Source organism: Indicator indicator, chromosome 15, assembly GCF_027791375.1.
Source record: "Indicator indicator isolate 239-I01 chromosome 15, UM_Iind_1.1, whole genome shotgun sequence".
Taxonomy (NCBI): domain Eukaryota; kingdom Metazoa; phylum Chordata; class Aves; order Piciformes; family Indicatoridae; genus Indicator; species Indicator indicator.
Window position 1 is genome coordinate 13,366,003 of NC_072024.1, and position 27,713 is coordinate 13,393,715.

Below are 27,713 nucleotides of genomic sequence, written 5' to 3' on the forward strand. Positions count from 1 at the left end.
AACAGTGAAGCTGTGAAGTCAGGCACTTAAAAGTTACACGTTAGGAATTGCCTCTTTCCTTCCTGTGTATATTATGACCCAGTGCTTGAGTGTGTGGATTTTTTTTTTCTTTTAATTCTAAACAGTCTGTACCTCATTCCTTGCACAGGGTGGACAGGGCTGAACCAGGGTGCAGGTAGTCCTTATATTGTTTTAATTTTCATTATTTTCTGTGGCCTCATGACTCCATTCAAATACTGCTCTGCATTCAGAATGATTAATTTCCTCCTGGATTTTTCTTTGGCGCACATCACTGTGGTCTTGAACACTTGGCAAACAGTTAATTTGCTTCCAAAAGACTTGTAGGAAGTGTAGAGGTGACTTTAATCCATTTTTAGATTGAGAAGCTGAAGCATAAAGGAATTAAGTCCACTGGGTTTGCTAATTTTGATTGCCAAATCAGAGGAAACTAGGAACTCTTTGGGGACATGCTTGTATTCAGATCATAGTAACTGCCAGTTTTGATTGTGGTTGTGAGTGCTTGGCATTTTGCTAAGCTCTGGGGTTTCTGTTTGGACAGTCTGAGTTGTATAGTGAATAGGAGGAAAGTTTCATTTTTAAGAGAAGAACAATACATGAGATCTCTGGCATAAGCATGTGTAGAATCCATTCTCTAGAGGAGCACCACCTGCTTTCATGACGAAACCGTTTCTCTCAGTGATACCCTGCCTTGCTTACTGCATGCTTTGCACATCTGCTGAAGTTCAAAAGCATGGCCTGGATTTACCCTGTGCCTTGAATGAGGAAGGAGGCTTGGAAAAAACTACATAATTGTGTGACTAACATTATATCAGACCCATATGAACAAGAGAAAATGAAACAATCTGATCCTTCACAGGTATCTTTAGTTCCAGCAATGTGTTTGTTTTTGGGGTTGCTGATTTTTTTTGGGAGGTAATTCTCAAGTTTCCAAAAAACTAAGTTAAGATAAATTATCTGGCATGAATCTTACACTGTCAAAAGGAAAGGTGGGACACTTAAAATAGATGTATGAGAACAGTTTGTAGCTTGTAAGTACACTTACCACCCTTTCTGTGAATAAGCTTTAGGGAAAAGTCGCATCTTTGCCCTGGAGGTATGCCACTGTTCTTTGCAGGCAGCAGGAATTGGTCCTCAAACAAAGGCATAATTCTTTTCAGACTTGTCAAGGTCTGGTTTGGATACTGCACGTTCAAAATACTTGTAAATTGCTGAAGTTAAGGTGTAGCACCAGTCATCAAAAATCTGGAGATGTCTGGATCACGTCAGCTTGGCTTGTACAAAGGCAAGATGTTCCACACAACTGCTAAGGACTGAATGTCATACCATCTCCCAGACACATGTGACCTGAGATGGACATGGGATGGGATGTAGTGTAGCCTTGGAACAGACTTGGCAAGAACAGCAATGTCTAAAGAGGCAAGTCATTAATTCTGCCTTCATCTGGTTCTGGGTAGATTTAGTAGGACGTTCCCCAGGGTTAAAACCTTTGAAGGAAGTATCCATGTTGCAGCTGTTTCTGCCAACTCTGAGACCTAATATTAGAAGAGCTGGCAAATGCTGTGTGAGCCCTGTCATTGAGCTTCAAGGAATTGTCCTTTCTGTCCTTGATAAGAGACTCTCTCCATTGTTCTGCCATTACAGCTTGGGCTTAACCTGCAGTTTCTGGCCTTAAAAGCAGACATTAAAGGCAGTGCCAAGTTTATATGCTGATGTTAGAGGCAGAGATGAGAAGTGATTTGAGACAGGGGTGAACCAGTTCCTCTGAAGCACTGTTGGGTGCATGACTGCACTTCTGTAATTAAGGTCATCTGATTATGATGATATATTTTCAGAAACATAATATTTGTCAGCAAAACAGAAGTCTTAAACTTGGAGAATTTATCTAGAAAATAGTTTTTCTTAATTGTTTGAGCCTCCAGGAAGTGTTAACAGAAATCTGGAGGGGAAGTCAGCTTTGAAAACTTAACCCAGTATAATAGATATTCTTGGAGGGAGGCAGGGATGGGCTTTATGAGGCACTAATATCTGTATGTAAGTTCATGTTCACAAAATCAAAAAAGCTGAAGTAGCAAAAGGCACTGCAAAATTGCACTTTTGAGAGTGGGGGTAGGGAGGGGACACGCACGGATGCACAGGATTTTGGGTTTTTTCCTCTTTGCTCTGCTGCAGTGTTTATATTGAGTTTGGCAGCAGCTTCATCGACAGTGCAGTTTTTGCTAACCAAGCTAAATGTGCAGCACCAAATCTTTCTAAGGCAAGAAAATCAAACTGTTCCTGCTGCTGTGCATCTCCTTTATGGCCCATGCAGTTGATTTGACATTGGCGTGTTCTAAGCTCGCTGGGAGATGGCTGAAATAAGTAAAACTGCAAGCTTGTTCAATCAATCATCTACTGGCCTTCCTTTTGCTGTTTGGCTGTCATGACTTTTCACCCAGGCATGGTGCTGCTTTTATCTTTTTTCTTTTTTCTTTTTTATCAGGTCCTGAAGTCTCAGGCTTACCTGCCATCAAGAGACCCCTCAGGAAACTTCCTTATGGCAGTCGACCACTGTTTCTCTATCAAGGGTCAAGGCACGGTGATGACAGGGACTATTCTTTCTGGCTCTGTTAGCCTTGGTGACAATGTGGAGATTCCTGCCCTGAAGGTGAGTCTCTCATTTTCAGTCCCCCCAGTTTTTCTGATAGAAAGAGACCTTCAACAAAGAAGACAGTGTTCTCTTCCAGTCTGAAATTATTCCATTATTTTTAGTGTCTGTCTCTTTGGGGTTTTTTGGTACTCTACTACAAGCTACTTTGTAGAGAAGAGACTTGGTGATTTTTAAGCAAGGCAGCCAGTAAAGTTACCTGCTCAGTTTTAGTTGAATGAAGAGGAGAGAAGACTCACCTAGATTAGCATGTTAGACTTTCAAATTCAGAAAAGCTGGTGAGTATGTTTCCAAGATGGGATGTGCCCAAGGATTAGATGAGGTTTGAGAGAGGTTGCTTTGATTTGAGATGTGCTGCAATGAGAAGGCTTGCAAATGAATCTGAGTAGGTAGGCTTCTCAAGCTGTCTGGAAGAGAAGGAAATTACAGGAGGGCATTGAAGTGGTTGATGCACATTCCTTTTGTTTGCTGGGGCTTTACTTGTTGTCACCATGTTCTGAGAGAACTGCTGGGATGCAGTAGGTGGCTTGCTGCTATTGAGTTTTTTAGAGAGCCTGTAGAAAGTCAAGAGGCCTTTTAGTGACCTTTGAACTGCTTAACTGTTGTTATTATTTTACACTATAAAACATATTAATCCTTTAAAAGCTGACTTTATGCTTGTACAGGTGAAACCTATTTCACAGATGCTGATTTGGACTGCTCTGACTTTCCCTTTTTTATTAGTTGCCCAAAATGAGTCAAGACTTATGGAGCCTTTTGCAGCTGCTATGTAAAGTAGACGCAGCCGGTTACGTTCTGAGAGTAGGCAGCTTTTGATTGATGGGACCCTTTTGGTGCTGTCAGCATTACCTACAAGTTGTGTTACTATAAGGGTATTCTTTCATTGAGTGAACGTGCTGCTTTCTCATTTTCACCTATACTTCATGGGCAAATGAAGTGAGGTATTCTGATTCCATCTCATATTTTGCTGATAGCTGATTTGCCTCTTCTGTGATACCTGTGTCTCACTAGTTTATGTCACCTTGTTTGCAAAAGAATGATTTGTCATGATAGTGACCCCATGATGTCTGATTTCTCAGTGGTGTTCCCCACTGCCCATATTCTCATTGGCAGCATGCAACCATTTCTGGGAGCCAGGCTTTCAATTCCTGCAGAGATTATGCTTTGCTGGAATTGTAGCTTCAGCCTCTCCTACTTTTCCTCTGGTCACCATTTCTTCTTCTGTTGTCCTGCTTGCTGTCCTGGGCCTGTCTGCACAAGGTATCCAAGAGGGGGACACAGGAGTACAAGTCGGATGAGTGCTGAGCAATGGCTTCTGCCCAATGGTGGCCTGTCATAACCAGTTTTCTTTTGGCATAGCTGTGGCCAAACTTCCTCTTGCTTTGTGCTTTGGGAGATGGGAGTGAGGCAGAGCAGGGTAATTATTTCTTGCAAAGAAAGAATGCATAACTAGATTATATCTGGATATGACTTCTCAGCTCTTCATCTATAGTCCAAGAATGTTTTTGAGGAATACATTTAGGAATTAGCCTGCTCTGTGAAAATCTGTGTGAATGGGAAAATGACAAAAATATAAGGGAAAAAGACAAAACTTGTATATTGCAAATGGGTGATTTCAAGGACACTAGGAAGGCTTTAAACAAGACTTTAAACGGTGCTGTATTCCCAAGTGACTGTAGGGAACAAATGAAGTGAAAGGCAAGTCAGCAGATAAACAAGTAATGGATAGGGAAGCCAGATCACTTAGCTTTATGGCATTAACAACTTTCCTCAGAGTTCTTGGTTACTTTCAGTACTGTGAGTGAGTTCATCCTTCCACTACCTGGTGTGAAATAGATGTGCTCATACCTCTGAGTGGTAGTACTGGTGGGCAGAGGTTTGCACTTTGTTTTTTGCCACTAACAGTTTGTGAATGTTCATGTTCACATTGTACAGGTATTGAAAACAAGGCACAGTAAAAGGAAGCAACTTTTGTAAGTTTGGGTTGTGTGTTGCACTTACCCCTGCTAGCATCATGCAGAGTTCACTTAGGATACCTACAAAAGGTCAAACCTTTCTCAGGCCTAGAAGGTAATGGAGGAAGCACATTTCACAACACATTGTGGTTTATGACTCTCTCTGACCTTTTTTTGCCCTGACCCTATGGTAACTGAGATTGACAGCTGGTGCCCACTGGGCATTTAGGGACATTACAAACCAGCTGCTTTTTAAATTTGAAGAACCTCTCACCAAATGAAGTGGCATCACCTTCCCGTTCTACTAATGGGCTTCGACGTCTTTGACCGCTTGAACCTGCACAAAGGAGGGACACAGCAATTAAAAATAAACAGTGACATTCTCAAACGCCCATGCTTGCTCTGATTGAGGCTGAGAGCACCAACAGTGCGTGGATTCCTTTATGCTGTTGCCTATGTAAATTGCCATCTGGGGTTGATTATCCATATAGCAAAAAGAAAGATTATATATATGTGTTTGGCAAAAGGCTTTGACACAGCAAACAGTTCACTATCCAATTGAGTTAGTACTATTTCCTCGCTAGCACTTGAAAATCCACCTGGAAGAGCATGAACCTAGGATTTCTGCAGCAAAAGTGTAGGGTTGGCAGAATTCTGAAAGTCCTTTGAAATTATCTCGGTGGTCTTTCAATCTCTACAGTCTCCCATTTTTTTTTTTTTTTGTAAACTGTAACAACCCATGACGTTTTTATTTCTGCTTCATAAAAGTTCCTGGACTTTTAATAGTAAGGATTTTTTTCAATATAGATTAATTTTATTTTACCGATAGGTTCGGCAATAATGACTTCAAAATATTTATCTTAAGTGTGTTTTCTGTAGTCAATTTAGTGTAGGTGAGCATGAATGTTGAATTCTAGAGCTACTACGTTATTTTTATAGCATGCTTTAATTTAAAAAGGGAAGTGGTGGATTTCTTTCAGTGGGGGGAGAAGTATCTTTGTGTTCCTTATCCAGGTGAGCAGTCACAGTTGCTTAAGAATAGCAGCTATTTAGAAGGCAAAACAGGCAAGAACCAGGACTCATGTTCTTAGTTAGTTGTCTCAAAACAAACAAACGTTATTCCAATGTATGAAGTAACACAAAAATGTTGTATGGTATGTGGTCTTCCTTCTGTCCAGAGGTTGTGGTTCTAGGTTTGGATTGCTCAGTTGCAAGTAAATTAGAAATACTGGAAGATTGGGTAAACCAGATGATAATATGTTAATATTCCTTTAAAGATGTTTTAGGGCACAGAAAGTGTTCCAGGTTGGTTAATAAGAAGAGGACTCTTTTGGGAGTTGTGGAAGATTATAGAAGAGGTCAAATCTGAATTGAACAAGGAGGCAGAGATAGATTGTACACAGTTAATGGATATAAATGTGGCCATCCTGGAAGTCTTGACTCAGACTTGCCTAACCTGTGAATAAGTGCCACAAAGCAGTTATGTGACAGCCAAGCACAAAGACTACTGTTGGGTTTTTTTAGGTCTTACTAGAAGTAGAAACAAATTTAGAGCAAGTTTGGTGCAAGCTGAATGACTGGTGGAGGTTAATAGCTTCATTGGAGCCTATATGGAATTCATACTGCATTTTGTTTGAAGTTCCTGAGCGCCTTAAAGGTTGAGGAGTTGTTAGTGGTAGATGATTACTTTGATGTTTCCTTGTTAGGGCATCATGTGGGGACTTCTGCTGTGTGTGGAAGCTGAATAATGGATCTGATGTAATGTAGTACAAAGTTAGTTTTTTAATGTAATAAATCATGATGACACCCAGTCATTGGACTGATCTTGGGAGGTGTCTCTTTAGAGAGAGTCAGATTTTTTGGCCTGCTAGATGTGGTTGAGCTGTTACAACTGGAAGAGAAGAGGAATATTTATACCCACCTCAACCTTCAGCAGTTGTGTCTTGCCAGAGAACCCCACTGAATTGTGAATTGGATCACAAAGACACTTCCATATGGACTTTTCGTGGTAAATTTAAGTTCTTATCGTTATTGTTTTGAGTTCTTTGGACCTCGTCCTCTACCCCTTCCAAATTTTAGGATATCTTGACGGGGATTTTTTGCATTGGAAATAGGTAGATTCCTTTCTGCATTGTTTAAGAGTATTGCTGAATGCTCTTTGGACATCTGGGTTTTTCGTGCCTGGTGCTTATAGAAACAGTGTTTAAAATTTAGCTACAGTTCATCTGCTGGGGAAGAATTCTGCCTTACCTTGAAGGCTTTCTTTTCACTGAAATGCTGTGAAGAAGGGCAGTTGAGAAAATTGGGTTGAAGAAGAATCAGTTAAACATGACCGATAAAATCATGAAAAGGCAGTCTGTAATACCTATTAAAATACACAGGTGATAAAATACAAGAATCTTAAATCCTGAATCAATAAATTAAACATATATGCATAATATTATACATAGGGCTTAATTCAGTACAAGTATAAACTGTTCCTTTAATTGTCTGCCACTTCTAAAACATGGGCTGTGTTTTTTTGAGATTTTCTCCTTTCCTAGAAAACATCAGTGTGAATCCTACTGGGTTTGCATCTGCTGTGGCATTTACTTAAAAGCAAAACATGCAGGATTTGGCTTATACTAAAAAGTACTCTGCTTTCCACTTTTAGGGTGTTATCAGTTGTTTTGGAAGAATTAAACTCCTCAGCACAGTTCTTTGTGGTTAAGTAAAGGATTAGAGATCTGATCCAGTGCCTGTGGAATGAAATTTAGATCTGGCAGTAAAAATTTCCTAAATCTTTTTGGCTCAATCTCTTGAGAGGGTAAGAGTAGCAGATGCTGAGCTCTCTCTGAAGATCAGTTCCCTCATTTTTGGTGTATGGTTTTGTAACTTTCTACTATATGGGTTTTTTGGGGTTTGTGTTTTAATTCTGTTTTACTTCACGCTTAAAAACCCCAACCAACACCATGCCCTCAAAAAAGCCCAACCAAAACCACAAAAAAAGCCCCCCAAGACCCCCAAACAAACCAACGCAAAGACTCAGGAGAGCAGAACCCATTTTAATCTTGTACTGAAATGTAAAAACCCCTAAAATTCGAGTTTAACTTTAGACTTGAAAAGGTCTCCGGATTAAAAATGCTCAGGAAAAAATCAGTATGTTGCTGTTCTTTCACTTTCTGTTACTGAAGTACAGTGGTTTAGTTAATATAATTTGTGAAATTTTTTTTAATTTTTTTTTTTGTGTAGCCACAGTAAAAAGGGGGAACAAATTAAAGAACTTTGTGTGTTAAGGTTTGTTTTATTCAGGACCAGGGATAAGACATAACAAAAATGGAGGTGGAAAAAATATCTTGGGGTTTTAAAGTGGTGGGTTTTTTTTTGTTGCCTCCCCCTACTTGGTCAGTGTAGAAGGGAAGGAAGCCAGGAGGAGAGCAGCCAACCTGAGCAGTGCTAATCCAAACCATACACTGTATTTTTGGAGCTTGTGTGTCTAATGTGATCTCTGTAGGCAGGAAAGTGGCCTAGTCAGTGCTGGCCAATTAACTCCTGAAATACTAAAATTTATCTGTAGCTTTCTTGGAGTTTCAGGTATATCCTGGACTCCCTGCCAGCTAGAGAGAGTTTTGATACAGATTGACTTCTAATGGCTTGGAAAAATCACCCAAAGCACATAAGCTTCTTCCTACAGGGGATCCCAAAAGTAAGATCTCTGTATAATTTTTACATTGCTTCTATCCTCTTAAACTGTCTTCAAGTGACCCTTTGGGATCTGGGCTCTGCCTGGAAGTGTGGTACTGCTGGAAACAGTACTGTACTCCAAGGTAGACTTAAACCTCTCCTAGTATTTCTGTGATACTGATTTGCTTGTTCAGGGTTATCTGCAAGACTGACTGGTTGTGGTTAATGCATGAGATCGTTTGAAGTGTGTATTTTGTGCTGTTGCCACACAGATAATTTTGCCTTAACTTAAAAAGTACACACAGCTATTATTGCCTAAGAACTGGGGCACTGTTCAGTGGGGTTCAAAATTAAAAAGAAAGGCAGGATCTGTTGAGTAGATGAAAATACTGCAAGAGTTGAACATTGGGTTGTGTTTGTTTTTTTTTTTTTGATACAGTGACTGATTTTCCTAGATAAATTACATTTTTTTTCTGTACAGATTTCAGTAAATTGTTTGTTTCATGACAAGTGTTAAAAAAGCTGAAGAAAATGTTTACAGAAATGCAAGGTGGGAAAGAAACTGAGCTGAAGAAGAGGGAACCAGTGGACTGACAGGAAAATTACACAGGTAGAGTTGTTCTAAGGTTAACCTTGGCCCTGAAGTGTGATAGTTTCAGTAGTGACTGCATGCACTCTCCCATGTAGGCATTCTCCCCACAAGTGTGCCACATTAGTGTGTGTGTTCCTGACTAGTGCAGGCTGCTGACAGATGTGATTTCCATGCATAGTTTATGATGCTCAGTATTCTGTAACTCCTTGGGAAATACTCCAGTAGAAAAGAGTACAAGTGGAGAAACAGAATATGTTTTTGTATGTTATATTAGTGAGCAATTTGGCTTCAGTATGGTGACATACTTAAACAAATATCTAAGCTTGCAACTCCAAAACAAAGTTGAAAAGTAAACCAAACATCTAGTGAGATTATACCTGACATTGAGATTTGTCTCTATTGCTTTAGTTTACCTTATTGCTCACTCTAGTTTTTTTCCTGTTTCCATCTTTCTTCATTTCTGGCTTCTTTTGTAGTCTCAAAATTTGCTCTTCAGTGTGATTGAGTTTTTCCACTTACACCATAGATCAGAGAAACATTTATTATTTTCTCCCTTCTTTTTCTCAGCTGCTGTTGCAATCTTGAGTTACAATGCAGTAGTGTATGCTTCCTTTCCCTTAAGTATATCTTGGCTTTTGAAACCTCTAGTGCTTCAAACCTGTGTCAGGATCAGATTAGAAAACTTGGGATGGTATTTTTGAGCTTTTTCCCCCTGTAGACTGAAGCTAGAATGGATCTGATGAGAGAAAAAGGACATGACATGATTAAACATTGTATGGTGCTATCCTTTCAGTATCATTTTCTGAACAGGAATCAGCAGGTTCTAACTCCTCTAGAGGACATACTAGCTCTTGTTTTCCCCTGGCTAAAAGTCTTGCATTTATAGTTTGAAGAGGAGTTCTGGAGCATATCTCAAGTAGGCACTCTAAGCAGTGGCCCAGTAAGCTACATATAGGAGGAGAAAGATTCAAAGTTTGAGCCACAATTGGGATGTAACTGAACAAAAACATGCATGTTATCCTTGGACTTAGGTAACATGTTTCCTGTTGAACAGTTGCTGCTCTGGTGATCAGGTGTTGTCATTTTGGGATTGGGTACCTAAAGTTCAGGATTATCCAACCTCAATGTTTCTGTGATTAGTGCAGAACTAAGGTGATGGACATTGCTATAGTAATCACAACTTTCATCCAAATGCCTCTTTGTTTAAACTTTATGGTAACTTTTTTAAGGAAAGGATGGCTGGTTTGTATTTGCATAACCTGTTAACCTAAGCATCGCTGCTGCCAGGTCATAACTTTTAAAAAATTTCTTCTAATTTATCAGGTAAAATTGTTCTCAATCCAGTTCAATTGAAAACAGACCCACATGCATGGTCAAATACTGTTTGAGCAGGAATCTTAGTGGAATGCTTGAACAGTAATGGGAAAGGTAGCCTCCTGTATGGTAAACACTGCATTCCTGCTGTGAATGTAACGTTAGCATGAGCAGGCTTAGTCAGAGCAGTGAGTAACTATCATGTTTTGAATGTTTAAGTTCAAGTGCTGGAGGCTTTGGCAAAATTTCAGTAACTGGAATAAAGGAAGGGAATGTCACTTTTTGTTCTTCCTTGTTCATCCATTTACAGACAATTCCACGTTTGATCAGGATTTTAAGAAGCAGAACAATTCAGCAAGTGCTGCATTAACTAACCACAGTCTGCAGTTTTATAAAGTTCTGCTCAGATCCGGACACTGGCAAAAAAGGGATCTGAATACTGAAAACATTATTTAACCAAGACTACTGAAGATAAATTTCTAAATCTGACCAAAAGACAGAAGAAAATGTACCAGTGCATAAGTGCCTAGGGAATCTGTAATTATTCCATTACAAGAGTGCTTTCTTGAAGTACTATTGTAACACCATAGCAAGTCCTCTGGGTTTCATGCCTTGTACTCTATGTTCCTGAGGTGACCCCATTTATAAAACTCTAAATCTTATTCTTTGTTACTACTGTGAAAACTACATGAGACTTGGCTTTTTCAAGTGTTTGTTCAGCTCATCACCTGAATCTGTTGTCACATACTGTGACAATAACATGTATTGTTGAAACTGAATGTGAGATACATCTCTCCACTGGTGTATTCCTGTAACTTTAAAATATAATATCTGGTGCAGTTTGAAATGAAAGAAAAAGTAATACCAGAGAGAGCCAATATTTACAGTATCAGCTGGAATAATATAATTATGTAAGCTGCCCAGATAGTACTGTGATGAACATGATATGAATGCCTAGATAGAGATTTTTCATTTGCTACTGTCTGAAATGAAAACTACAAACTCCCAGGCTCATCATGGTTGTAAAGATTAGCTTGAAAGCATATGTCATAAAATGTAGTTGGTTTCTTTTCCTTTTTCCTCTAATGAATACATATTCAAGAATGAGCATTTCACACTTTAGAAATCACAAGGAAAGGTCAAATAACCTTTTTCTTCTTGCAGTAAATATTGACGGATTAGACAAAAGTTCTAAGATACATTTGTAGTCAAAGACTTTTGTCGTACAAAAAGTTCAATGTTTTCAAGTCTTTGCTCTTCCTTGTGTCCTTGCTTTGTTTTTTGTCTTCACTTTCACTGTCCACTCGTTCTGTTCATTCAGGTTGTTGAACTTCATGTTTAAATCCACTGTTCAGATATGTGCAAACAGCAGATATGTTGTTGTCTTCTCAGAGACCACAGGCTCTGTTCCCACTTTTAGAATCTATGGGGATTGAAAAACCTTTGCAGACTTCAGATTTACTGTTAGGAATAGAGATAATAAAGGTAATGTTTAGGAAAGACAGTTGTTTAATTGAAACATAGAAATGTGAGTGTGAAGGTAACAGTGCTATTCATGTTTCTTTATTTAAATTTTTGGAACTTTAGAGGCTTTGTAGTTTTTACACAAATCTTATTTTAATTTGGATTAGCAAAAGCACTTTTGGTGGTGCTTTTTCTTTTTCTTGTGTTTTTTTTTTTTTTTTAAATTTTTATTTATTCCTTGTCTGAGAGTGGCAGGAAGTTACTAGTGGCAAGATATTTTCAAGATTCATATATTGAAAGAGATATGGACAAAGAAGTTTTTACATCAGACTTAAAAGGGGTGGGGAAGAAAGAAATTAACATTTGGGCATAGTTTTGTGGTTATGGTGTGATTCCTAAGAAAGACTTGGGCCATCTGATGTTACATTACAAACAGTTGTAAAAACATACCATTAGATATCCACAATGTGTAGTGGGCTGAGTTAATGTTATTTTGAATTCATAATGCTAAAGCTTTCTGGCATAGTGAGTGTAACCCTACAGATAAAATACTGCATTATTGCTTTTTGTTTTACATCATGTTGTTGTTGTCCCTGATGGACAAGGTCCCTTTGGATCAGCTCAGAAGTGAAATTCTCATTCCACCTTTCATTTGTTCAGTATCATCTAGCTACACTGACACCAGCCAGGGCTTTTTATTTGAGTCAGGATTTAGATAGACTTTGACAGAGAGAATACATTGATGTGATTAAAATGTTGATAAATGTGTAACGTGCTTTACAGTCTCCATGCTTGTTTTCTTGCTAGATGGAGAATGATTAGATCTGTGTTTAAATGTGATTATATTTTAAAATTTTCTTTAGCGCATCTCTAAATCTCAAATGGTGTGGTGATGATTTTCTGTGATGTAAACTTTTGCATAGCTATAGTTTCAAACCTGTTGGACCTATACCTGTATTTGGTGCATGACCACGTAGAAAAGAGCTTATATCTTCCTACTGTTTCATATACTGTCAAAATTTCTTGGGAATCTTTGTTCAGAATTTGAACTCATGTGGACTGGTTTGTTTTGTGTGTCTTTTTTTTGGGGGGGAGGGGGGGGAGGGAGGTTGGTAGTTTTTTGATTGGTGGGTTTTTTTTGTGTTCCTCCCCCCCAGTTTCTGAAATTAATAGCTTTTAGAATGGATTTTTTAGCTTCAGTCTCAGCTCTGAAGGGGACATTATAGACATTTAATAGCTTTAAAAGAAGCTTCTTGGAAACTAAAGTATCTGTGCTATGTGCTCTGTATGAAAGTTTGTGGTGGTTTGTTTTTTTTTTTTTTTCATATATTTTCATTTGAGAAAAGTTGTGGGTTTTTTTTCTACAAAGATATTGAAGATGAGCTTTTTTTTTCAAACCTTTGTGATACAGTAAGCTTTAGAATCTGGTTCAGGTTCTCTTTAATCTTGGCTTTAACACAGTTAAAACTCCAAATTTTAAATCCCCTCACAAAAATGATTCCATCAGTTGTTTTTTACCTGTGTTTAAGTCAAATATTAAGACTTCAGTAGGTTGATACAGAAGCTGTGAATGGGAAGTTAAACAAAATCTTTCTCCTATGTAGCAGATGTAACGAGGGATTTGATTTGAGATGCTGACACTGTCTCCTATGTTGATGGTAAGAGGAAAGTATTTTCCAGAGTGCATGTGGTGTCTTGAAAGCTGAGTGTGTTGGGTTGCTTATTTGTTGTTGTTGGGGTGGGAGGGAGTGGGAGGTAGTTAGATTTTTCTAATCCAGATGCAGAAAGTTAGTCACAAAGGAAAACAGATGATCAGAGTTGCTGATGATCCCAGCTGCCGCTCAATTGAGAGACATAACGAGAGCTTGGTGTTCCTGTAAATCAGACTGCTTTTATTTAAGGATGGATTTAGTTGTTTAGCTGAGGAAAAAAAAAAAGCTATGAAATATTGCAACTCTGGTTTTGGGTGTGAGACTTTCCTCTGCTATATTTAAAGAGCGTAGTAGATGCATTTCGCATGTGCAGTTTTTTTGTGTGGAAATTCTATCTAGTTTGAGTTTGTAGTGCCCTGATAATGATCAGAATTCTACAATAACAAAAAATAAATCAATGCTGGAACAGGCAAATATTAAGGCTTTTGAACCCTCAGAGTAATTTAGTTTAAAATCCTGTTTTTCTTCATAAATGTAACATCTTAGTTTCTGTGAAACAGACGTCTTGGTGAAAATAAGAGAATCTGAAACTGGCACAAGCAGGTGTTGAGCAAATGTCTCTGAAGAGCTCTCACAAGGATTGTGTTATAGATCCTCAATTCTTATTAGTCTGCTCAGAATCTCACTTCTCAGATTTGGACTTAATTGCTGGGTGAGTCTGAGACATAAACATCCAAATATATACTTGTTGCTTAAATCTGAGTCCAGCCAGTCTTCCAAGTAAGGTTTGTTTACCCCTTGTGCACTCCAGACTCACTCAAATACCTTCTCCTCAGATGGTGTGTTGTTGTTTCAAGATTATTTTAACTGAAAAAATTACTAGACCACACACTTGGGGTATTGTACCTTTTGAACTACGCTTACAAAAGGGTAGAGGGCTTAAGTGTTCCAAAGGCATGAATGTTGGTAGCCTCATCAATTATTTTTAATATTAAAAGTCAGCAGATGGAGCCAAAGCCTTGTAGAAAAATTACTTGTGCTGAATGTGTATTAAACTGCAAAGCCCACTAAATTTAACTAATGTTTCTGCTGAAATTTATAACAGCAAAGCTATTTATTTGCTGCTGAACTCCTTACTAACATCATTTTTTCATTCCCTTGTGTCTGTGCTGTGAGAGCTCATACTTTTGTATACTGGGGAGTCTAACAAGACTAAAAAGAGTAAGTTTTAGTGGGAACCTGATTTTCTTTGTAGATTTACATCTGCAGAAGGTTTTCTGCAGCATTGTTCACCACTTGATGAGAGAAAAAAATACTGTTATATTTTGTCAATATTTTTACTTCTTCTGTGAGCTCAGTAATTGGAATCCACTATTGAGAGTTAGATTGGAATTCATTACAACCTCATTTTCATTATTGCACTGTTGGTAAGGTACTGGGGTTTCATGTTTTTCTTCTGAAGCAACTGAAATAAGCCTTTGCCTTAGATAACATGTTGGACTTGATATTCTAATAGACTAACCCTTTGCTTTTGTTAAATATTAACATCCTTTGGGGATTTTAAATAATATCTTTAGAAAAATAAGGGGATGGAATGTTTCCCAAACAGTGTGCAATTTATCCCTCTTTAATAAGAAAAGAAAAACAAAGGCAATAAGTGGTACCTATTTTTTGCAGGAAAAATGAGAAAAAATCCCGTCATATTTATAAAATAAAATATGATATCCAAAGGGGACACAAGAAATGATGGTGCTGACTGAACAGAGAATATTCCAGTGGTACAGTGTTGTTTTGCCTTTTATTAAAGAAAGATGAAAACTAAGTGATCAGTGGCAGCCATTTTGTCTAACTATTTAACTTCATTAAAAAAAAATTCTTCTCTAAATCCTCTGAAGATTTGTGAAATGTTACATACGTTACATGTTGAACATGCAGTAAGTGGCATATAAATGTAAGCTTAGGTACTGCCTGTATCTGGTTGTTTTTTTTTTTTTTTTTTCCCTCAGTTTTGTTTTACTGATGCTTGAAGCTTAGGTCTCTTTAGTTTGGAGTATGCATCTGCTTCAAGTGTCTTTGGAAACTTGGCTTGCTGGCCAGGTTCAGAGCTTTTCTTATTTTTTGGTTTATCTCTGGCCATATCTGTTCGAATTATCATTCCCCCCACTCCTGTTGAAAGTCAGTGATAAAAAACTTCAAGCAGTTGTAGCAGCTTGCTGATAATTTCCTCTAATCAGTGTTAGTTGTAAGTTGCAAGAGTTTCTAACATCAACTTTTTTTTTTTTTTAATGACATGATGACTTCTTACCTTCAGATTCACTCCTGGCTTGCTGTAGGGTTTTTTGGTTAGACGTTTTTCTTCCTAAAGGTACCTAGTCAATTCCAAATACACACACACACACACACACATATTATATATATTATATACACACACACATGTATATAATATATATACACACATATATACTATATATATAATACACATATACACACACATATATAATATATATACACACATATGCATGGAATACAATTTTTATAATTATTTTTCTTCCAAAACTATTTTGATTGGGTAAAAAACCCTCATAAAATAAGGTCTTGAAGGCTGCATCCTGAATTATATTTTCATCCAGTCTCCTAAAATTGCAAATAAACAAATCTCACAGTCTCATTGTGAATGAGTATCTTCTATATTTGTATTTACTGTAGAATATGATCATCATATTCTCTTTATTCTAAAAGATGCATTAAACTTTAACATAGGACAACACGGTGCTTTTTGCTCTATTTAAGAGACTTCTGAACATACAGTCCAAGTTCAGCATCAATTTGCATTGAGAAAAGTGCTGGTATCCTCTGCATAACGTTGCCCTTAATGAGAAGAGCAAGTGCTGTTTCAGTTTTTGAGACAAGAATGTTCTGACTAACGAAGAACAGTCGATAGATGTGGTGGCTGGTGCAGTGGTGTCTCCTTAGTAGAAGCACTGTGCAAAAAAGCAGCAGTAACTTCCTAGTGTTAATGGTGCATGTTTTCAATTGCAAGTTCTTGCCTTTAGTCTCCCTTTAAAATGCTCTTCTGATGCTAGCTGTACCTCTGATTCTTCAGAGGAATGGAAGCTGTGAGAGCTGGTGACTACAGTAGAAAATCTGCAATCTGAGGAAGTCTGGTCACGAGGAAGTACTTCTAAAATAAGTCTGATGGCTCTGTTAAAACTATACTGGCAAAAAAAACTCCAATAAACATGCAACCCGCACCCAAAACCAACCAAACAAAAAATGCTACCCTCCCCCCCCCCCCCAAAAAAAAGCCAAACCCAAACCCTGAAACAAAAACAAACCCCCAGAAAACCCAAACCAAAAAACAAACCCCCAAACAGAACAACAAAAACCCAACCCCCTTCCCCAACAATAACAAAAGTTAAAACCAAAAGAACCCTTTAAAAATATCCTAAATACAGTGAATAAGGAAAAATGTTTGCATTGGTGGATAGGCTAGATAAGCTTCCTTTGGACTGGATCCAGTCATCTCAAAGAGTTTCTTGTGGCCTGCACACTTTAGATTACATGTAATTTTAACTCTAATTTAAAAAGAAAAAGGTTCTAGCTTTCAAGACTGAAGGAGTGACAGTTGCAGTTTTCCAGTCCTGACTGCAGATAGAGCAGAGACATGTGAAATTTTCCAGTCTTGGAATGTTAATTTCGAAGCCTATTTGTAGCATTTTGAAATGTCATTTGCCATGAAGGTAGTCTCTGCAGGTGTGACTGGGCAAGCTGCATCTGTGAGACCCAAAGGACAGGGAGTAAAAGACTGTGCCAGGAAAGAAATCTAGCAGGAGGTATAGGTAGGAGAAGAAGAGAGAAATGCAAGAAAAGCTGGGTTTGGTGTGCTACAGTACTGCAGCAAGTATTCAGATTGTTGTTGAAATACCTTTACACACCAACCTCAACAGTCTATTCTTCTTTCATAGGCTTCCATGTTGCCCTACTTTTACCAAGTTTCTATTGTTAGTGATCTGCTGTCAGGTATTTCTCTTGCCCATCCATGTTGCAATCTCAGAAAGCCCATTTTTAAGGTCCTTTCATGGACTGCATTTAGCTTCCAATTAAATGACCTATTGCTACCAAATATGGCAAGAAAACTCCCTAAGCTGAAGGAGGTGTTAGGGAGGAGGCTTCTCTTTATTTCAGCACTGGACACATAGGGGATCACTGCACCTAAGTGTCCCAAAGCCAGTCATATTCAGAGAAGATATGCTTACATCTCATACATACTCATCATTTTTCTAAGAGGTGATTAGCATATTCATATTAGTTAATTAATTTCTTTACATATGTAAATCTCCTGCACACATCCTCATTATATACTGTGGCAGTCCCCTGGTGGTCGTTGTGTGGTTCTTTCCACTTTTCTTTGAGAGGTTTGTGGCTCCAGGTCCCAGTCTCTTGGATGACAGAGGTGCGTTGGAATGTCTAAGGTCGATGGAGAAGCTAAACCAACAAATTTATGCAAAGATGAGAATACCTTTTCCAAGTGGACTATTGTGATGGACAGGTGAACTTAGTCATGCAGGACCAATAAAACAAAATCCTTATACCATTTAGTTATTTTTGTAAATAATATCTAGTGGCAGGGACATATTCCTGGAGGGCCCACTGTGAACAGATGTCAGCATGTTAGTTGCTTTCTCCTTTTTGCATGGGCTGTAAATCCAAAGCCCCTCGAATAGCCTCTTTTGCTAATTCAAAGGCAGCCTATTTTATTTTCTAGTCAATTGAAATCTTGTATAAAAGTGAGATTTGATATTTTAGTTAGACTCTCCAATTTGTGGACTTCATCAGGCTTTTATTTCATGTCCTCCCTGGGGAGATATAATTTTAACACTCCTGAGCTCTCTCTGCTGCCTTATCTTGGAAACAAATTCCAGCAGAGTTTATACATCACTTCAGTCAGGACTATAAATTGTCATGATGGTTTTAATAGTATTATGTATGCAGATTCATGTGCATTTTGGGTTTTATTTTTAATTTTTTTTCTCAACACTGGACTGGCAGCAGTTGCAGTTTCTTCCCTGCGAAAGGATTTTACTATGACCAGTCAGTGTCAGGGGTGCTTCCAGCAGTCAAAAGCAGCCTTGTTTCATGGTGATTACTGAAGCAACACTAAAGCAATGAAAATTTACGCAGCTTTAATACAGAATTTGCAGGCTATGTTGTCTGAGTAAAGACCTTTGCCTAATTAACTGCAAAACAAATGTCAAAATTTACACCCCCATGCTACTCCATTCTCAAATCACGCCAAACAAAACTACAACAAACAAATCACAAAAGACTGCAAGCATCATGTAGAAAATAGAGACAGAGTGGGATACAGGAAAAATAAAAACACAAGAAGAGATGAGGATGGTTCAGGGGCTGTGCCCCTTCTCCCTCCTTACAAGGCAGTTATTACCCTCCCTATGAGAACCACACATATATCACACATTGGTGGCATTGTTGTTGTTATCATTTATTGGCATCATCACAAAGATTTGCGTCCCTGATTCTGTTGGGTGCTACCCAGGAATTAACTCAAGCTCATTTATCATCACTAACATATTTCAGTCCAAAATGAACATCTTCACATTATTAACATTTTCCACATTATTTACAGTTCACATAATCAACATATTATAGTATTCAATTAATTGTTTTCACATTACTGGGTCCCTCCCAGATTTTTGTTGAAACTGTTCAATCATACCCATAATTTCATTTTGACTGAAATCCTCTGTTACATCTCAATGATAAGGAAATTGTTCCTACCTGAAAATATCATCAGTTGCAGTAGCAACATTGGACTCTTTTTTTTTCTTTTTTTTTTTTTTTTTCCAAAACAAAGACATTTTTATTTCATATCCTGTCTGTGAAGGCCAATTTATGTATTGCCAATTGACAGAATCAGCTCAGGGGACACAGATACCAAGTTAAAAAAAATAAACTTATCTTTCTATATATATAACAGCAGAAGAACAAGCAAGAATAACATATATCAAGGTAATGCACCTAATCATTACTACATACAGTTAGCTGTTGTGATTAAGAAAGATCACCTATATTAAATACAAGGAAGAACACAAGCAGATACAGTCTTAGCACAACAGCAAAGGAGAACAACAAGAATTACAACGTAGACAACAAGAATTACCAATACCACAGTAATGTTCAACATATATTCCAAAAGCAAATGGGGACTCTAACCCTTCTTACCTGGGAATTAACCCAAGCCTGTGCAGCTTTTTGCTGCAACTGGCAGGCAAGCATCCCTAACTGAAAAGGAATGCCTTATACTCACAAGTCAGTGGTCTTTGCTCTGAGTCTTTTTGGTCTGGGGATCGGGGTCCTTACTGTGAGTCCTTGGTGCTGGCTGGACTCTGTCCACAATTCCAGGGTCTGATAAGGCTCAAAAGCATTGTCCCATCTGGTTTGCCAAAAATTGTCACTGAATATGGCAAGAATGAGGTGTTAGGGAGCAGGCATCTTTTTATTTCAGTGCTGGACACATAGAGTATCACTGCACCTAAGAGTCCCAAAGCCAATAAAATTCGGAGACTCTCTGCTTATCTCATATGTAATTGTCATTTTTCTAAAAGGTGATTAGGATCTTCATATTAGTTAACGGATTTCAGTACATATCAAATCTCCTGCATGCATCCTCACTATATACTGTGGGGGGTCTCTTGGTGGTTGTTTGGAGGTGTCCATCCTCTTCCTCCCGGTGGCTTTTAGTGGAAATCCTTTGTGCACGCTTTTCAGGCTGTCTTATGTGTCTGACAAGACAGACTGCAACTAGTTTGCTCCTCTTATTTCTCAAGCCCACAGTTGCAATTTCTTATTGTTTACACAGTAAATGATTCTTAGTTTACACAATAGATATGTTCTATGAATATTACCCATTCCTAAATGTTCCTAAGTTAGTACAGTATTGCCATAAAGGATTTCTGCATGGACAGCTATTTTCCATCTCTTCCTCCTGACTGATGACCATTTCCTTATCATTGGCGCGTTGAATCCCAGTGCAGATTTTTCTTATTATTTTTTAAAATTTTCTGATGAGTGAATCCTAAACCAAACCAATTTTAAAAATGCAGCCAAAATAAGGCAAAATTGCCTTTTGTTCATAGTTTATCCTTACTGTTTTAGTAAGCATTGTTAGCCAAAAGAATCCTGTTGAGCATTCACTGTGTGACAGTGGTACTTGCACATTTCTGCACGACGGGCTTTTTCTCCTCTGAGTTGCAGCATGTTTCCCATGTTTGTGTTACATTTTTCTGTTACTTGATCCTGGAGGATGAGGTGGCCTGTTTCAAAGAAGGGAATTTGCACAGGTACTCAGAAATACAGTAATATGTCAATGATAGTTTTATATGGATCTTGATGAAAGTTTAAAAAACCATGTCAGTAGGAATGCCACTAGAAGAGCAGGGTATGTGTGAAATGTAGAAATATTTGTTCACCTGATGACAGCTGAAAGGTTTAGGCAAATAGAAAGTGTTTAGAAGGTAATAGTTTGGAGTTCTGACATTCAAATACAGCTCCTGGCTGTCATTGTCCGAATATATGAGGTATGCTTGCAGCACGTATCAAGAATTATTTCTTTTATGATAATCCAACCTTGTTGGTTTTTTTTTTTTTTCCCCAAAATGTACAACTCTTCCATAGCAAGTTAAATCCTTAAGAGACAAAGAAGTCACAACTCTACATCCATTGTAAGTGCTTGTTGTATCAGAGGTGAGGGACCCTATTCATGAGTTAATCAAAAAGACCTATGCAAACAAGCAAGAGGATTTTTTCCTCAGTCACTCACTACAGTTACAGAGCCTGACATTGTTAGGTGAACCTTAGTGATCTCATAGGCTACTGCATACTCTTGTGCAGCAGACCCCTCTTAATAAAAATGTGGGGCACTGGATACACAAATTCATAGCAGCTGTCACAGCTGGGCTGTGGTGAGGTTTGGTCAAGACCCTTTGAACTTTTTATTTCATACTAATCCCATTTAGTGTGATCAATATATGGACCTCCACCTCCTCGGCCTGTTAATTAGGTGTCAAGTGTTGGCTTGGCTGGTGTCAGGCTGTAAAATACAAACACAGAGGAGACTATCAGTAGGGAAGTGAAGTGTTTATTGTTGAAATGTGTAAGAGCTATCGGTCTAAAAAGTTGCCTTCTCAGTCGGAGATGTCCTTAGGGATCTTGGGGGTCTTGTTTCTCTCAGTGAGGTAAACGTGTAGTTAATAAGCATTTTACCAAAAATACTGGTGCAGTTGAGGGCTGTAGACTAATGTAAAAGATTCAACTCTAATAATAATTTTGTATTAGAATAGTTTTTTGCTTACCTGCAACTTCCCATCCCTGATCTCACCCAACCCACCTCCTTACCCTCTTAATGCTTAATAATTGCTCTGGTAACTATTTGCATTGGGTTGTTTAAAATGGGAGTCTTTTCTTCTGTTGTGCGTGTATATCTACAATGAAGCTGCTCCTAAGATCTTACCAGAGTTAGTTTTAACTTGTGCTTTGTAGCATTCAGGGAATAGGATAATTTAGCTCTTCATTTCCCCTTCTCAAAGCATCTCAGGAGTTTTTTTGAACTCCCCCATCTTGAGTTCTCTATCATTCAGGGAAGGGTAAATATGTAGAATGATATTTCAGCTTTCATACATTTTTGGGTTTCTTTATTTCAGTCTTGCAGTGACAGAAAGGACTGGGGAGTTTTGAGTAGTTTGTTTCATCTCCTTTGAAGAAAACCTTAAATTTATAATCCCAGATCAGACCTTTCCTATAACTCACACAACTCATCCTGTTAACTGTTTTAATATATGGCACCACTATTTCATTAAACAACATCCAGGAATAATTAGTTCAGCAACGATGCCTTGGAACAAAAGCCCTTGATTTCGTTTAACTTTATAAGTTCAACTCTTTTGATCTGCAAGAACACATCTGGGGCCTTTAAGAAAGCAGAAAGAAAAATATTAAAAGTTAGTAAAGCCATTGGTGAAGGTTTCAAAGCATAGTAACCCTTTGGTACCAGCATGTAGTTCAGAGGCAAAAAAGTGTGAATTTCATTTTTAATAAGAGATCTCATGGTACCCATATATTGTAAATACTGCCTTTCCTACCTGATGACCATTACATTTTGGCTTTATTTCCAGTTTTGTAAGATGCAGTCTCTTCATTCTTCTGTCAGATGCATGTGAATGGATTAATCAGAATCACTACTGTAAACATGACACCTTCATTTTTTAACTTTGTATTTTTTGGTTTTTCTATATTAAGCTTTGCAGTATACTGCTTTGTTCCTTCAATAGCGTAGTAGTATTTGCAGAGGACATAAATTTATTTGTCTAACCTCAATCACTATTACTGACTAGTATTAGAAATTGCTTACTAGTTGAACTCTTTGTCACTGAAAATTACCCTGCCTTAAGAAAAAGTTATAAAGATTTCTGGGTAACAACTTTATTTCAGAAATTAAGAAGTACTGCAAAAAAATACTTGTCTAGTAGTAATTCCTTTTTCTTTCCTTGTAGCAGAGGTAGCCTTTGTTTGGATTGTAATTAGTGCAAGGAATTCACTAGGAGCAGTACCATATAATTTGGTTCGTACTGGTGTGCGTGCTTGTGTTTGCTTGTACTGGTGTGTGTATGTGTGTTTGCTTGTTAGCTGCCTTGCACTGGAGTGAGTGCTGTTGTGTTTGTAGTCTCAATGTTTCATAAAAACATACAAATCATCACAATTAATGCTAATGTTTGCTACAGCTAATGAAGTCTACCAAATCTCTCAGTAATTATTCATCACCTTTGTTTCATTTTGTATGAATCACAGCTTCTATTAATGAGCTTACTTTAGAGAAGGGACAGGAGAATGTTGTTCACAAGGAAGAAATGAGCAAATGAACTTTGTTGTTAATTTTTCCCTCAACTTGTCAAAATAGAAGTGAAAAGAGTAAAAAATACTATTTTTCATTACAGGTTTTGTTTTTAAATGCAGCTTTATGTTCACTCTGTGTTTGTTTACCTTAGTGAGCCTTTAACTCCAAGGTTGTGACCCAATAATGACCTCCTCTTTCCACTCTCAATTGCATTTGACCTACTCCATTAAATAAAAAGAAATAACCTAACAGAAGGGTAACCAGATCACTGCTACCACACCAAGGAAACAGGCAGGCTTTGGGATGGTCTTCTTTAATCTCTCTATCCACAGAACCTTCATTTTAATTTGCAAAATTGAACCCAGATCGAGAGCAGTAAAGCCTGAATACGGTAAATATTCATGCCTCAGTGATCTAGAGGGGCTCCATTACATTTCAGAGATTGGGAGAATTACCTTTTGGATTATGTATATTCATGGGCTGATTTTTATTTGAGATATAATATTGCTCATATTGGGCTACATGTCACACATTCTACCAAAACCAGCCTCCTCACAAAGCTCCAAATGTTCCTAACACGTAAAAGTTTTGCTTCTTTTACCCTACAGTCTCCTCCCTTTTGTGCTTTAGAAAGACTGGTAGTAAACAACTTTCTTATAAAGAAGAAGAAAAAGAAATCCCTGTAGAAGTTCTTCTATAAAACCTTCTATCCTGTGTTTACTGTGATATATTCTCTTGCATGTGACTTTGAAGTCTTCAGATAAAAGTACTATTATTGTTCTAAACCTAAATCTATGTGGAAAAAAGAATTCAGTTCATTCTGTTGGAAGAAAATTTCAGACAGCCTTTCTTTTAAACCTCTCAATTTGCATTGGTTTTGACTTCTTTTTGGATTTTTTTTTCTTTGAAAAATGTTTCATTGAAATTTTTTGATAAGTTGCACAAATTTTAATTGGTATGTAAATGTTAAGCTTATTCTATGTTACATTTTTACTATGGGTCTGACGTTCTCTGCCTAGATACTTGCTGGCTGCACTTACTGGCATTTTATACTTTTTAAATGTGTACTTTGTCACCTGCAGAGATAGATGGCATGAGCAGTACCACTTAATTTTAAGGATGCTTGAGATATTAGTTGTTTGGAGATTAAGGGGGCCTGGTTTCTGCTTTCTTTCCACACATCCCTACCTGCAGCCCCCAGCATTCAACACGTATGGCTGTAACACTGTTTTGACCAAGGGTTAAAAAAACATGTGGTCCTGCCCTGTGGGAATGAATTCACCCAAATCTAGAAGAGGCAATGTAGAGTGAAAATAGGTGTGGTGAGGCTTGGTGTTCTTATTGTTCCTCTTGTGAAGGAAGAATAGAAGATGGAAGGGGTGGAAGCCAAAGACCCTATTAAGAACATACAATTGCTAGGATATACTGCAAAGGCAAAACATGCTTGACCAGTCTGATTGCCTTCTGTGGTAGACAGGAAGAGTCATGACTTCAATAAGTCTTGAGTAACATCTCTCACGATGTTCTCATGTGGAAGCTGGGGGGGTTTGGTGGAAGTAGAAAATTGTAAAAGTAGAAAAGAGTGGTTAAGGCTATTGCAAGCTTTGCTGTGAATGAAGAGAATTGCTATGAAATTATAAATACTGTGGGGAAAAAACCCAACCAGATATCTGCTGTCATAAACCTGGATATTGGGTTTTTCTTGAGAATTTGGGTTGTGACAAATGATGCAGTTGAGTTTCTGATCTGCAGTAAGACATAACGCCATGTTATATCACATGGGTGACAAGATTGCTGGAGTTTACCAAATAAGTGCTCCAATAAGACAGCATACATGCAATGCAGTGTGAATTTGATGGTTTACAATAAATAATGAAATCAGGGCAGTTCAGTCATGAGAAGAAAATATAGGGTAGTTTTCTTATTCAGTGAGCTTTGTGCAGCCTGTACATAGGGATGGGTTAGGTTCTGTTGAAAAAACTTGAGATTATATGTACTTAAAGGCTACAGGAGAATGCATAGGCACAGAAGGTCATTTAGTCTGTGTGTAAAATCTTAATCTTACTTTCTAATTTTTGATTTATGATGGTGTGTATGAATATAGCATATGTATAATTTAAATTTAAATTATAGTATTAAAGTAAGATCATTGACCTGCTTCTTTATTTACTGGGTGCATAGCCATATTTTTAGATGCTGTGAAAGGAAATAAGCTGAAGAGGTTTTAGTATCTCCTTTTATATTGCTTTATTCCAGTGTTGCAGTGCAAACTCTTCAGGCTATGGTGTTACTTTATCAAGAGGAGCAGTATATTAAATAAAATCTGACAGCATGCACATGGCATTACATAAGCACCACACTGGTCATATGGTGAATGCCCTTATAAACCTCACTTAAAAATTAAAACACTCGTTCTATGTGAAATAGTTTCTTTTTCTCCAGGTGCTGTATCCCTCTTCCATTGGGAGGCAAAATGAAGCCATGGACAAATAATAGAAATACTGAAGATCAGAAAATGGTTACTAAGCCACATGGTGTCATTTGCAAGCTTGGAGCTATTTCTGACTCTCTGAGGTTTCTACTCTTTGTAGATGGTTGTAGCTGTTGTTGTGACGTTGACTCAGAAGAGATGGCTTTGCATTGTGTGATTGCTATTCAGCAACATACTATTGACAGCTGCTGGTTTAGCTCCATTTTATGATGTTCTGAAATCCCAGTTGAAGAGTTGGAGCTAGTATTTATCAATGTGACATGAGCCACAGAGGCGTCTCACAGAATTAAGAAAACATTATCTTTTTAAAATGGACCTTTTTTTTTTTTTTTCTCTTTTAATTTGGAAGGAGTAAGGGAGAGGCCTTGACTCATGATTTCTGAATTTTCATTGTTGCTCTCTTGTGCATTTGCAACCTTGGTGTCCTTTTGACGCTTCTGAGCAGGAGCGGTTTGCCATCTTTGCTAAACATATTGCTGCTTACTCAGCTATAAGACTTAGCTTTGCCTATGAATGGTTGTCTCCCATAAGAATTTAGCATTCCTCATGTTTAGAAGAGAATTTATGAGCAGATCTGTTTATGTGTAAGAGCAGCCATATCTGAAGTAGAGCTTTACTTATTGTCAGTGTATGTTCTTAGACAAGGGGCGGCTGAAATCTAAAAATTATGGTAGCCTTTCAGATGACCAGGCTGCATTTTTAACAGTGTGACTTGATATCTTTTGACTACCAAGAGATGATACTGGAAGCAGGAGGATGAGATGCCTTACTATTTATTTGGATTTGTTCTAGAGCTATAGGGAGGAAAGCAATTGGGCCTGAGTTTGCTGCTCCTCTTCAAGATGTAAGGAAGCACAGCTGCTGGATGATACTAAGGTGGTGTTTCTTATATTGGGCACTTTGCTGCACTGTGTGGTCAGTTCTTTCCTCTCCTTGTTTGGGTGCTGATTCAGGCAGGCTTACCTCAGGGCTGAAACGCTGCTTTATCAGCTCCTCTTCCTTCTTGGATGTAAGTTTAAAAGATGCAGCTTTTGGCAGCTGGGCTCTGAGATGCGATGTTTATTTTAAACTGGACTCCTCTGCATTTGAAGTGGGGACTCTTTGTAAGACTCCTTTTAAATACTGTATTTTTAATCAGCATTGTCTCTAACAGATTATCAAGACTAAGTATTTTAACTTTGTGGAAAATGTGGTGGTTGTGTCTTTCATATCAAGATGTACTCATGGTATTGAGAGGCAGCAGGATGGCTGGATTCTTATCTAAAGAAGCCATGAGCAATGGCATGTGGAAATTGGATAAATAAAGGAAAAGAAACTGACATATAGGGGGAAGAGTTATTAGTGGACTTTTTGTGTATCCTGTTTTCTATTAGTCTGTACTGAACTGCTTTGAAAATCTTAGTGGGCTTTTTCCTTTGGTCTTCAAATAATGGGTTCTCATATTGAATACATTTGTTTATCTGAAAGGCTGAACTGTTGGGGTGCTTCTGATTTCTGTTTTGCATTTTTTTTGTAATTGCATTTGAACACAAACTTCTTCCTTCTCACCCTTTTAATGGCCCTTTAATGCTTTAGGAACATTAATGTGATTATACAAATAAAATTTAACAATTGAAACAAATCCCTTTGCAAATGATGTAAGGTTTCAACACATGGCTCTTGATTTATATGATGAGATATAATCAATTCCCTTGTGCCATCACTAAAAACCAAAATAAATGAATTTCTTAGTGAAAATTTGTAGCCAGTTTTACTATAGTGTCTGTTTTCCACGTGTATCTATATTGTTTACATGCAATAAAGTCTGTCTCCTTAAAGTCACACTCGGTATTGGTACTTTGTGTCTAAATGCCTGATTCTACAATAGAAGAGTAAACATGTTTCTACTTAGTGGATTGCTAAAATGGGTCTGTGCTATTTTCATGAACAAGATGAGTTAGAAATTGTTTTACTGTCAGTATTTTGAGGACAAAAATTGGGTGCTCAAAATAAATGCAAAGAAATAGT

The 27,713-nt window shown here is 37.8% G+C and overlaps 1 protein-coding gene across 1 annotated transcript in view; it reads left to right on the forward strand.

Moving 5' to 3' along the window:
* EEFSEC (eukaryotic elongation factor, selenocysteine-tRNA specific) overlaps positions 1-27,713 on the forward strand; it is a 124,526-nt gene that overhangs the window by 39,132 nt on the left and 57,681 nt on the right. The window contains exon 4 of the mRNA XM_054387378.1: positions 2,501-2,665. Within this exon, the coding sequence (XP_054243353.1) occupies positions 2,501-2,665 (165 nt within the window). The remainder of the gene's footprint in view (positions 1-2,500; positions 2,666-27,713) is intronic.